The sequence below is a fragment of the Cetorhinus maximus genome, chromosome 2, assembly GCF_964194155.1.
Source record: "Cetorhinus maximus chromosome 2, sCetMax3.hap1.1, whole genome shotgun sequence".
In the NCBI taxonomy this organism is placed as follows: Eukaryota; Metazoa; Chordata; class Chondrichthyes; order Lamniformes; family Cetorhinidae; genus Cetorhinus; species Cetorhinus maximus.
The window spans coordinates 11666110-11679787 of NC_135880.1; the positions used below are offsets into that span (position 1 = coordinate 11666110).

Genomic DNA, 13678 nt, shown 5'->3' on the forward strand with positions numbered 1-13678 from the left:
TCCCACTGCTTGAGTGGTGAGCATGGCCAAATTCTGACTTTCAGATAAGTGACTCACGATTCTCATGCACAGGCCTGCCGAGCCCAGAGACAACAAGGCCAATCGCAACGTTCCCTGCTGCTGCTAAAATTAGCTGGTTCAACATCAACCTAACATCTTCTGATTTGAATGGCTCAGTGCCACCACCACATGCTGCATGTGCCTTACGGTGGTGGATTAACAAAAAAAATTTATGCAGTGAGAATTTGGCTCCCAATACATGTGCAAAATGTGCCCTGGCAGCATCCATCTGTTACCATGGGTGTAGGAAATCTCAGGATTGGTCAGTTAGAGAAAGCCCTTCAACTGATTTGCTTTTGATGTCCCTGAATTCTACTACAACAGCTTGCATTTATAAAGCACCCTTTAGTAGTAAAATGCCCTAATGCACTTCACAGGAGTGTAATCAGCCACAGGAAGAGATGTTAGGACAGAGGGCCAAAAATGTCAGAAATAGGTTTTAAGGATCCCCTTAAAGGGATGAGAGGGGTTAAGAGGCATGGAGGTTTAGGAAGAGTATTCCAGAGCAGAGTTTAGGGGCTAAATATTTGAAGGCATGGCTTCCAATGGTGGGCAATTAAAATTGGAGATGCACAAGATGCCAGTAATTGGCGGAGTGCAGATATCTTGGGAGGTTGTAGTCCTGGAGGAGGTTAGAGGTAGGGAGGGGTGAGACCATGGCGAGATTTGAAGTTGAACAGAAGTTTAAAACTGAGGAGTTGGCGAACTGGAAACCAGTGTAGGTCAGCGAGCCCATGGACAATGTGTATAGAAATCCTGATGTGAGTGAGGATACGGGTAGCAGAGCTTTGGATGAGCTCCACCATCCACCTACAGCCTCCAGTGTTCTCCTGAGCAAATGGGCAGTATCCTGCTTTCACATGATACTTAAAGCACATTTGCAATGCAGCACACTCTCAGTACTGCACTGGAACGTCGATTAGATACACAAACGCCTGAGAGGTGAGAGTGCTGTCCACTCAGCTAAGCTGACCTATGAAGGTAGTGCAGATATGCTCACAGGTTATCATGCATCTTCGATCGCAGAAATTTCATTTCTAGCTGTTTGAATAGCCTTTAATATTTACCGCACTTCATTTCCAGGAAGCATCGAGCTGGGGTTGATATCCATTCATGTTCTCAATTCCTGTTGGAACTCTATAGTCAGTGGGTCCTTCCCGCAAACGCTGGCAAGAAAACCCCCGTTGTCCTGGTCAGCGAGGTGGTAAGATCGGTAAGTGTTGGATCTGACTGTGCAAGGGGCAGCTTTTCTGCCGCACTAGATAGTGAGCGGGAATTCTTCGTCTCTTTACCCTCTGCCTACACTTTGTAGAGCCACTGGGGCTAACTATGCTGATTAGAAAAAGCCAGCTTGTCCCACCTTTCTGACCTACCATCCTGTGCTGAGAAAGAAAGAACCTGCATTGATATAACCACTTTATAGACAACAAAGTGCTTTTGAACTGTAGCCACTGTTGTAATGTAGGAAATGTGGCAGCCAATTTGCGCACAGCAAGCTCCCCCAAACAGCAATGTGATAATGGCCTGATGATCTGTTTTCAGTAATTTCAGTGAAGAACGACTCTGTGAGAACTCCACTGCTCTTCTGATGCCATTTTACATCTCCCTGAGAGCAGCTGAGTCCTCAGTTTAACATCTCATTTAAAAGATGACACCTCCAACAGTGCAGCACTCCCTCGGTACCGCACTGAGAATGTCAGTGTGTGCTGTGAGTGGGGCTTGAATCCACAACCTTCTGACTCCGAGGCGAGAGTGCTACCTGCTTAGCCACAGCTGACACCTTCATTTTGATGCTATGCAGTTACTCACACAGCCACTGAAGTTGAATCTTTGAGCTGTTCTCAGTTAAACTTGCAAAGCCAAGGAACTAGGGCTTGTCAGTCTGTTTTACAATGTTAAAGGGATGATATCTATAAATGTAGGTCTACAAGTAGTTGTTTGGTAATTGGTAAGTAAGAACTTGAGTATTGCTGGGAAAAAAGAGACGTGCCTAAGCTTTTCGTCTTGCATTCTTCAGGACGCTTCGCAAAATTACCAATATAATGGTTGGCAAGTGGACTCTGGTAGAGGCGTTGTCATGGAAAATGCACCAGTGATGGCGATTGACAATTAATTGCCAAGCATTGTTTGACGTTTAAATTTTACCACCTGAGAGCAGTGGAGGCAGATGCAATTGTGCCTTTCAAGAGGGGGTTAGCTAATCATCTGAAGAGACAAAATTTTCAGGGCTACGAGGAAGGGTGGTGGAGTAGGACTGGGTGAATTGCTCTTACAGGGAGCTGGCACAGACACAACAGGCTGTATAGCTGCCTTCTGTGCTGTAACCATTCTATGATTCTATGCATCTCGGGTTTTAAGATACCGTATTTATGAAGTGCAAACATGGTTTTTCACTCACATTACAGTATCCAAGACAAGAGACAGCACAGGCATCAAGACTCCTGGTGTGCTGGGTTAATTCATGGCCTGACCAATTGAGCAAGGCTTCAGCTGTTGCAACCAGGATAAATGCAAGTCAGAGTGGGATGGAGTGATGAGGTTCAGTGGCTGGTGGGCAAGGAAAGCAGAAATAATGAAGAAGAGCTTGCTTTCTTGTTTCAGCGATTCTTACCGTTAGCATGCAATTTTTAAAATTAGTCCTAGAATGTTAAAGCCCAGTAACAGGTCAGATAAATCTGCACGGAACTTCTGGATGTGAGTATTTTAACCCAAGGCTTAACTTTCAATATCTCTTTTCAAGTAAACTGCCTTATTCCCTTTTAAAAGAATTTCTGTTTCAGCAACACTGTGTCCCATCTGACCTGAAACTTTTAACACTTTCTCCCTGCAGATGCTGCCTGAACTACTATTTACTGTTTTTATTATCTTTGACAAAGCTTTTGGTCATCTGTCCTAATATCTCATGTGGCTCGGTGTCAAATTTTGCTTGATAAAGCTCCTGTGAAGCATCTTGGGGTGTCTTGCTACATTAAAGGTGCTACATAAATGCAAGCTGTTTTCCATACTTCCTGTGATGGAGTTCATGCAACTTCTCCAGCGAGCTTCCCACGCACACTATATCTGTGTGTCTGCTTGTTGGCACTCGCTTGTTTTCAGCGCGTGCCCAGTTCCAATTTTAAACAAGACCTTGTCTTTTTCACCTGTTAAACTCTTCTCCACCGCTTTTCTTCCCCTTCCTTTTCCCACACCTCCCCCTCACTTTTTCCATCCACCCATTAGTAGGGAATATGTGGGCATTCGGAGTTTCTATTTTATATTTCTCCAATGAGATTCTACTGCAAGTCTTGGTCTGACCTGTTTGACCTGCTGTAAACTGTACAAATTTAGAATGAATAGGTGAGAATTAGGCTCTGGTTGGAAAGATTTCTCTGCAAAGTCCATGAAACCTGTGTTTCCATTGCAGCTTTTGGCAGTCTCAGATTTATTTACCGAGAGGACCCAGTTTGAGATGATGTACAGCACTTTGACAGAACTTCAGAAAATTCATCCAGCTGAAGATGAGATTCTGAATCAGTACCTGGTCCCCGCTATCTGCAAAGCAGCAGCTGTTCTTGGCATGGTAAGGCGAAGTGGGGGGAAAAAAATGCTTTGTCGGCGCTTGGGAAAGCTGGAAATGTGCTGAAATCTGTTGGAAACCCCGTTGCTGTCCTGTTTCAAACAGTTTGTAATGAAAATTCTCTGAGCAGTGATAGAAGTTTCCCTTAGGATTTCGGCTGTAATGTACTATTTTTCACCCTCACTGTGTCTATATACATCCCCACATATATCCATTAGTGGGTGCTTTGGGAAACACCCGAATAGTCCAGCAAGCCAGTCTCGTCCAAACATGGTACAGCCTACATGGCCCATCAGTCCATTGCCCTGAGAGGGACAAAGAAACAGAAGGAAGATGCCTTGGATCAGTTTAGGAAATTAGTCTGAGAACTTCTTGTGACTTGATATTACAGCAACTGGCATCAATCATTACAGCTATCCGTTATTGATTGTCTGACTGGACATGTCCTTGCTTTTCAGAAACCCCTTCCATTTGAAGGACTGAGGTGAATCCATTCTTAATGCTTTGGTTGTCTCTACAAGAAATAAATGGCATCATTCTCCCATTAGAGATTTAGACTGTTAACACCAGACAGAGTGCAGTGGTTCTATATGACTTTGCCCATTCACCTTTGCACAGTTATAACATATAGGATAGCCACTAATAAATCCAATACGGAATGCAGGAGAGTGGTTTGAATTTGGAATTTGCTGCCACATGGAGTAGCTGAGCCAAATAACAGATGTATTTAAAGTGAAGCTCAATATGTACATGGGAGAGAAAGGAATAGAAGGATATGCCAGTTGGGTTAGATGATGGGGGAGGCTGGAACATAAACACCATCAGTTACCCTGAATGGCCTATTTCTGTGCTGTAAAATCTACACAGTTCTGTTTTTTTTTAAAAAAATCCGTTTGTGTATAAATACAAGAACTTCGGACCAGAAGCTTCATGTTTTTGTCGGGATTAATTTGTTATTGCCCGTGCTGCTGTCTTATAGGATAAGGCCATCGCGGAGCCAATAAGTCGTCTGTTGGAGACCACGATGCGGAGTACCCACATGCCATCCCGAATAGGAGCACTGCATGGAATCCTGTACATCCTGGAGTGTGACCTATTGGATGAGACAGCGAAGCAGCTCATTCCAACCATTAGCGTTTATCTGCTGGCCAACTTGCGTGGAATTGCACAGTATGGGATTTATCCTGATATTTTTGGATGGTTTGTGTGCGCCTTGATTTTAGATCTTTAAGGAGAGTCCCTCAGAAAGCAGGTAGTGAGGTTAAGAATGATCGAAATACGTGGCGTTCCAACAGAGTTCTCTGTATTTTAGATATGAAGTGACTGAACTTCACCTTCGCTGTTGAGATAAATATTGATTTACGTTCACACTCTGGTGCTTCCCTTTTGTAGAAAATGTACTCTCTCAAAATGCTTTCAAGCTGTGACCCTAATGTAGTGGCCTCATCATTTTTGTTTTCTTATTTTGGGAAATTTATGTGTATTTGTCAAAAAAAAGATTAGAAATTCCTAACAATAAACAAAACAAAGCCCAGGTGCTCTAAACCTGAACCCAAAAATAGAAAAGAAAGTTCATTCTCATGTTCATGGTACATTCTCTCCACAGATGCTGCTTGACATCCTAAGTCTCTCTCTCTCTCTATTTTGCTTCATTAATCTTCCTGTTTTGGAAAGCACATTCACTTAGGCTCCAATTCATTTCAAATGTATTGTCCCTTCGGAAATTCTTTGCAGGTACATTGCTAATTCATTAAAAATCACATATAAATGAATAAATAACATTGAAAAAGAAAAATTATATCTCAAAAATCTGACTGATTAAATATGTTAACCAATTCAGGACAGTAGATTGAAAATAATTAATGAGGCAATAAAGCCATAAAAATCTCTCAATTTGAGCCAGTGTGCCTTAAAATTTCCGAAGATCTCGAGAACTGAAGATCTTGAGAACTGAAGCTCCCTAGCCATAAATCATTACACCATCAATCCCATTCCCCTTACCAGAATTCACAAAGCACGTCATTGCCAAGAAAAACAATGATCTTATTCCATAAGAATGCCTGCCAAGGGAGAATTAAAAAAGAGTGCTAAAGAGAGACATGGATAGGAAAGGAGGCATCAAGCTACATATTTCCAAAGTATACTTGCATACCACATTACATAATCTTAGTTTAGCAATCTTGTTATTCCCTAAAGGGGTTCCCCAATCAAAGCTTGCAGTCCATTCAAAAATAATAGCCTTGACAATGTAACATCATAAATTCACCCATGTGTTTCCAGTCCCATCCCATGAGTGTCAAGGAAAAGGAGAGGGGAAACCCAGAGAGGGGAATAAGGGGATATTGTGAAGTTTGAGGTAAACATTGGAATTGATAGACAAGAGAAGACCAAGATCCATCTAGTTTGCCGTTCACCGTCCTGGTAGCTGCATGATTCAAGATGATTGGAGTTGTTGACTATAATTGCAGCAATCAACCTCTGATCAACCAATTTGTACCAAATCCATAAATGAGACAAACCAAAATTCCAGTGGTGGGGCGCTTTAGGAATCATAGGTTGACAGTCACCTGTTCCTCCCAAGGATGCTGCACTTAACCACGTGCTGTGTCACAAATTATTTACTAAGTGGCACTCTTGTTTTTGTTTTATGCCTTTCAGCCACAGAAACCATAACAGTAGTGGGCATGTCACTTGACTGGTAATGCAGAGAACTGGATGAATGGTTCCTAATTCAAATCCTACTGCAGCAGCTGGGGAATTTAAATTCAGTTCATTAAATAAAACTGTAATAAAAAGCTATTATTTTAGCAGTGACTGAAAATTCTGGACTTTTTAAAAACCCATATAGTACACAGTCTGTGTATGCTGCTGTTAATTTATTGCCTCAATTATTGTCAGCCACTACTCTCACAAGTCATAGATGATGTCAACAATAACTGCAGACTAGTATAACATCAATGTCAGGACAAAACTAAATTTTGGAAACAGGCAAAAATCCATATTTATTCCATCACTTATTTTTCACAGCTCATTGCACATAACTCATTTCCAAGCAACATCAATGCAAGTGTTATAGAGAAGGAAAGAATATCATATGGTTGTAAAGAATCCTATGTTACATGTTAAAGGACCTGTATGCTGTTGGAAACAGAGCACCTGATCGCATGCTATGTTACTGATCAATTGTTTTATCCCCCTGCAGCTGTGTCAACATCCACAACCAACAACATGTGTTGGTAATGTGTGCAACAGCCTTTTACCTGATTGAAAACTACCCGCTCGATGTGGGCCATGAATTTACTGCAGGCATCATTCAGGTATTGTTTACTTGTATCACTAAAAGTAGAAATGCAACTTAAAAAGGCCATCAAAGATATGAACCTAGCCTGGGGGTTCGTTTCTAAGGGGAGAGAGAGAGAATTGAAAAGCAGAAAAGTTATGTTAAACTAGTACAGAACCTTGGTTGGACCACACTTTGGAGTGTTGAGTGCTTTTGGTCCCAATATTATAAAAAATGATATAGAGGCATTGGAGAAGGTGCAAAAACGCATTAGTCCAAAAGCAAAGTACTGTGGATACTGGAAATCTGAAATAAAAACAAAATGCTAGAAATACCCAGGTCAGCCAGCATCTGTGGAGAGAGAAATAGAGATGATATTTCAGGTTGATGAGTTTTTTTCAGAAGGCACATTCACTTTTGCATTTTTTTGATCTTAAGTGAATATTGGAAAAAGACCAAGACCAAGGTCCATCTAGTTTGCAATATACCATCCTGGGTAGCTGCATGGTGCAAAGAGAATGGAGTTGTTGACTAATCACAGCAATCAATCTCTTTATCAATTAGTTTGTACGGAATCCCTGAAAGGTCATCTGATAGAAGGTCATGACCTGAAATGTCATCTTTGTTTCTCTCCTCGCAGATGCTGCCAGACCTGCTGAGTATTTCCAGATTTTGCTGTGTTAATGCAAAAAAGTCACAAGGATGATACCAGAACTAAAAGGTTATAACTATCAGGAAAGGATGAACAGACTGGGGCTCTTTTCTCTAACAAAGAGAAGACTTAGGGTTTGCATGATAGAGGCCTTGAAGTTAATGCCAGAGTTTGACGGAGTGTTTGTTTTTAAAAAAATTGTTGACATGTGGGGGAGAGCAAAACCAAAATTTAAGTTCGTTAAGCAAAAGCTTTTCTATGCAAAGAGTGAGTGGTAAGAATGTGGAACTCGCTACCATAAGGCGTGTTTGAGGTGAATAGCATGGATGCATTTAAAGGGAAGTTTGATATAAACCCTTGAGGAAGAAAGGAATAGAAGGACATGCGGATAGGGTGAGATGAAGAAAGCTGAGAGGGGGCTCATGTAGAGCATAAACATCATGAACCAGTTGGGCCGAATGCTCTGTTTCTGTGTTATAGGATCGATATAACGTTTTGTCTATGTATGAAGGTAGCTTTTGAGTATGTGGGAAACTAACATTGCAAAGAATTTACAGCACAGAAACATGCTTCACATGAGCTTCCTCCCACCTTAACTCATCTAACCCCATCAGCATATCCTTCGATTCCTTTGACCCACGTCTGTTTTATCTATGCTAGTCACCTCAATCACTCCCTATGTGATAGTATTGGAATTGGAGAGCATTTCAACTCATGACGGAGGGTAGGAGAGAAAGACAGCCTAAACTGAAAACAACGACATTGTTGCATGAGCAGCACAGACTTGCCACAAGACGAGCTCATGGACGTCCGGTGTTTGTGCCTTGATTGAATTGTGGCACTATTACGGTGATAAAATCAGGAAAGGATGAACAGGCTGAGGCTCTTTTCTCTAGCAAAGAGAAGATTTAAGGTTTGCATGATAGAGGCCTTGAAGTTAATGACAGAAAAAGCATATTATTGTGCCAAGATGGGGACAGGTCAGAAGATTGGACAGAATATTAAAAAACAGCAAAGAATGGCTAAAAGATTAATAAGGAGAGAAAGATTAGAGTATGTGAGAAAGCTAGGTAGAAATATAAAAACAGATAATAAGAGTTTCAGTAGATAATTAAAAAGAAAAGAGTTAACAAAGTGACCGTTGGTCCTGGGGAGTTGTTAATGGAAAATAAGGAGATGACAGATGAATTGGGCAGATATTTTGCATCGGCCTTCACTATAGAGGATACAAGTAACATCCTAGAAATAACTGTAAATCAGGAATTGGAAGGGAGGGAGGAAATCAACAAAATTACCATCACCAGGGAAGTGGTTCTTAGCAAATTGTTGGAACTGCGGGTTGACAGGTCCCCGGGTCTTGATGGATTTCATCCTAGGGTCTTAAAAGAAGTGGCTAGTGAGATAGTTGATGTGTTGGTTTTAATTTTCCTAAATTCAGAGAAGGTTCCATTAGATTGGAAAAGAGCTAATGTAACTCCTTTATTCAAAAAGGGAGGGAGACAGAAAGCAGAAAACTATAGGCCAGTTAGCTTAGCATCTGTCATAGGGAAAATGACAATGAAAATAGGGAACTTAGATAAATTCAAGGTATTCAGGCAGAGTCAGCGTGGTTTTGTGAAAGGAAATCATGTTTAGCCAGTTTATTGGAGCTCTTTGAAGAAGTAACAGATGTTGTGGATAAAGAAGGAACCGGTGGATATGCTGTACTTCAGAAGACATTTGATAAGATGCCTCATCAAAGGTTATTGTGGAAAATAAAAGCTCAAGGTGCAGGGGGTAACATATTGGCATGTATAGAAGATTGCAAAGCTAGCAGGAAACAGAGTAGGCATAAATGGGTCATTGTTTGGTTGGCAGGAAGTGACAAGCGGTGTGCCACAGGGATCAGTGCTGGGACCTCAACTCTTTACAATTTATATAAATGATTTGGATGAAGGGACCGATGGTATGGTTGCTAAATTTGCTGGTGACACAAAACTAGGTAGGAAAGTAAGTTTTGAAGAGGACATGAAGAGGCTACTAAAGGATATAGATAGGTTAGGTGAGTGGGCAAAGATCTGGCAATGGAGTATAATGTGGGAAAATGTGAGCTTCGTTTTGGCAGGACAAATAAATAAGAGGCGTATTATTTAAATGGTGAGAGATTGCAGAGCCCTGAGGTTCAGAAGGATTTGGGTGCCCTTGTGCATGAATTGCAAAAGGTTAGTATACAGGTGCAGCAAGTAATTAGCAAAGCTAATAGAATGTTATAATGTTATTGTTTATTGTGAGGGGAATTGAATACAAGATTAGGGAGACATAAACAAAAATAGCTGGAAATATTCAGCAGGTCTGACAGCATCTGCGGAGAGAAACACAGTTAACGTTTCGAGTCCGTGTGACTCTTCATCAGAACAAGATTAGGGAGGTTATGCTTCAGTTATACAGGGCATTGGTGAGACCACATCTGGAGCACTGTGTACAGTATTATTTAAGGAAAGATGTAAATACAATGAAAGCAGTTCAGAGAAGATTTACTAGATTAATACCTGGAATGGGCAAGTTGTCTTATGAGGAAAGGCTGGACCAGGTTCGGCTTGTATCCGCTGGAGTTTAGAAGAGTAAGAGGTGACTTGATTTAAACCTATGGGATCCTGACAGGACTTGACAGGGTGGATGTGGAAAGGATGTTTCCTCTTGTGGGAGAATCTAGAACTGGGGGTCATTGTTTAAAAATAAGGGGTCACCCATTTCAGACAGATGAGGAAAATTTTTTTCTGAGGGTTGTGAGCCTTTGGACTTTTCTTCCTCAAAAGGTGGTTGAGGCAGTGTCTTTGAATATTTTTAAGGCAGCAGTACATAAATTTTTGGTAAACAAGGGGGTGAAAGGTTATTGGGGATGGGCAGGGATGTGAAATTGAGGTTAAAATTAGATCAGCCATGATCTTATTGAATGGTGGAGCAAGCTTGAGGGGCCGAGTAGCCTACTCCTCCTAATTTGTATGTTATGTATGTTTGTATCTGGCATGTCCAGTTGCTGACCCAATGTGGATCAGCATTTGGCCAATACAAGTTAGTTATATTTCTTAACTTCCTGGCGACCAGCAACTTGTTCCTACACTGAACACCAAACTAAATTGAGTTTTTTCCTTGCCCTCCCTCTACCTAAAACGTTTGCACTCGTACTCAATTTTGGACTATTTGGAGATCGCTACTTCATCCTTCTTGTTGAAATATGCTTTTTGAATGTATTGTGTCCAACCAGGTACAAGAGCATCTCGATGTCCTTCCACATCCTTCGATGTGTCTATATTTTTGATATCTGCTGGAAAGAAGAACATCATCTGTAACTTAGATGATATGGTCTGCAACTTATTTGTCTGTCTTCAAGGGCTGGTTTTGGCAAACCTGGGTATTCGACACTGGGCACTACAGAAATATTTGGTGGCAGCCCAAAAATGTTACCATTGCTTGAAGTTAAGCTGCAGTGGGTCTCATTGGAACAGCAATTTGAGGGACCTACTGCATAATAATTCTGCCTATTTCCACTGTTCCAGTATTATCTAGTTGACATCACGTTCACAGCAAAGTCTTCAGATTGGACTATCAATATCCCTATTGCATTTTAGCAGTAAATGTGGGTTTGTACCTCTCTGTTCATGAATAATAATGATGGCTTTAAAATCTTGCAGCTTGGGTTTCCTGGATGGCTGAGCTGATAATGGCAGAGTGTAATCAAGCTAATCAGGTCAGGTGGTTCACCGGTACCGGGTCTTAGATATACTCAAGACCCTGGAATGGGGTTTGAACCTAAAATCTTCTGACAGAGGCAAGAGCGCTACTCACTGTAAGTCAGGCCTAGTTCAAGAGTTTTTAAAAATTAATTCACTGGATGTGAACGTTGCTGGCCAGGCCATCCCTAGTTGCCCTTGAGAAGGTGGTGGTGAGCTGCCTTCTTGAAGCACTGCACTGCAGTCCATGTGGTGTAGGTATACCCACAGTGCTGTTAGGAAGGGAGTTCCAGGATTTTGACTCAGTGAAGGAACAGCGATATAGTTCCAAGTCAGGATGGTGAGTGGCTTGGAGGGGAGCTTGCAGTTGGTGGTGTTCCTTTCCATTTGCTGCCCTTGTCCTTCTAGGTGGTGGAGTTCGTGGGTTTGGAAGGTGCTGTCTAAGGAGCCTTGGTGAGTCACTGCAGAGCATCTTGTAGCTGGTACAAGCAGCTGCTGCTGCGCTGGTGGTGGAGAGAGTGAATGTTTAAGGTGGTGTTTGGGGTGTCAATCAAGCGGGCTGGTTTGTCCTGGATGGTGTTGAGCTTCTTGAGTGTTGTGGGAGCTGCACTCATCCAAGCAAGTTGGGAGTATTCCATCATACTCCTGACTTGTGCCTTGTAGATGATGGACAGGCTTTGGGGAGTCAGGAGGTGAGTTGCTTGCCACAGAATTCCCTGCCTCTATCTGCTGTTGTAGTCACAGTATTTATATGGTTGGTCCAGTTCTGTTTCTGGTCAATGGTAACTCCCAAAATGTTAATAGTGGGAGACTCAGTGAAGGTAATGCCACTGAATGTCAAGGGGAGATGGTAAGATTAAATAGCTATGGTTGCACTATAATATTCTGGTAAAGGGTTGATTAATTTTTCCCCCTCCCGAATAAGATATTCCAAACTTCCTGAAGGGATAGTGAAGCAATCACCTCCATTTGATGCTGTCATCTTTGTAGCCCATTGAAAGTATCCTGTGTTGTCAGTGTGTTGCGTAAGTTGTACCGTTTACGTGTAACAAGCTGCTCCTGATTTTTAGATGTGCGGAGTAATGGTCTCTGGCAGTGAGGAATCCACACCATCCATTATCTACCACTGTGTGTTGCGTGGAATGGAGCGACTTCTTCTCTCGGAACAACTTTCGCGTCTGGACGGAGAAGCCCTGGTGAAACTCAGCGTGGATAGATTGAATATGCACAGTCCTCACCGAGCCATGGCTGCCCTGGGGCTGATGCTAACCTGCATGTACACAGGTACTACGTTGATGTGTCAAGATATCGCATGAAAGTGTACCTCTCGACTTGTTGCAAGTGTTATGGCACAGCAGATGGTAAATGCTGAGCTGCTCAAATCTCAGAGGGAAACTTGAAACAGCTGCCACAACTGTTTTTGCAATTTGTATTTTTATTTTGAGATACATGCTTTGAATTCAGTAGCTCACAGAGCCTGAGGTTTTTTTTAAGCACATACAAAGGTCTACAAATTATTACTATGATAACTCTTAGCTCCTTTAATTAATCTGACTCCCAGTTACACCCCTGTTAAGGCAACAGTAAAAACAAGATAGATTTTAACAGACTCAGGCAAAGCACACAATACCCTGGACAGGGATATTCACAATTAGCTTTGGTTCCTATAGGCAGCAGCTTGGTACATAGAGGCTGGAGGCTTTTCACACTTGTTAGATCTTAGAATTCCTTCCTCTCACACAAAGCCTTCTCTCCTTTACATATTTTCCCCTTTTTGAATGCGAATTTAATTGTTTCAATATGTCTTTGGACTTTACCTTTCTAGTAATAAAAATCTTTCATAGTACCAATTTTATCAACAGCCAAAACTGTTTGGCTTCTTCTGGCTAAGTGTAACATTTCACCCTCTCTTGTGAAATTCAAACTACTTTGGTTTATCTAAAAATGCAAATTTTCTTTTACACCTTACATTCTAAACCTTCAGCCATGCGTACTTATTTCGCATTTCAAACCTAACTTCTCCTCTGATACATCAAAGCCTTCAGACCAGCTTTAATTCGATTAAGGCACGCACACACACACTACCCCTATCCCACTATTGCTACTTTACAATAAACCCTAATAACATTATGAAAATTATTATATTTTCATAACACAGGATAATAACCTGAGCAAGAATCTTGAGCTAGAAAGGTTCACTGTAATTCTGGGATTCTTATTTCCTTTAAGAAGTAATGCATTTTGTTTATTCTCAAGGGCATAGGCAGTTTCTATTAACACTTTTTCACTTGGGTATTATATTAATGACCAAGAAAGAGGTTTTTGAGATTAAATCCTAGAGCGAGAGACTAGAGAATCTGGGATTGTTCTACTTAGATTCACCCTCAACCTTCTCTACTTTAATAGAGGCATTCAAAATT

The 13678-nt window shown here is 41.5% G+C and overlaps 1 protein-coding gene across 4 annotated transcripts in view; it reads left to right on the forward strand.

The window, feature by feature from the left end:
* The window catches only part of htt (huntingtin), a 231156-nt gene that overhangs the window by 204821 nt on the left and 12657 nt on the right, over positions 1-13678 (forward strand). For all 4 annotated transcript variants that reach the window (XM_078561165.1, XM_078561183.1, XM_078561173.1 and 1 more), the window contains 5 exons: positions 1144-1273; positions 3464-3619; positions 4596-4786; positions 6819-6933; positions 12329-12542. In XM_078561165.1, coding sequence (XP_078417291.1) covers positions 1144-1273; positions 3464-3619; positions 4596-4786; positions 6819-6933; positions 12329-12542 — 806 coding nt within the window. The remainder of the gene's footprint in view (positions 1-1143; positions 1274-3463; positions 3620-4595; positions 4787-6818; positions 6934-12328; positions 12543-13678) is intronic.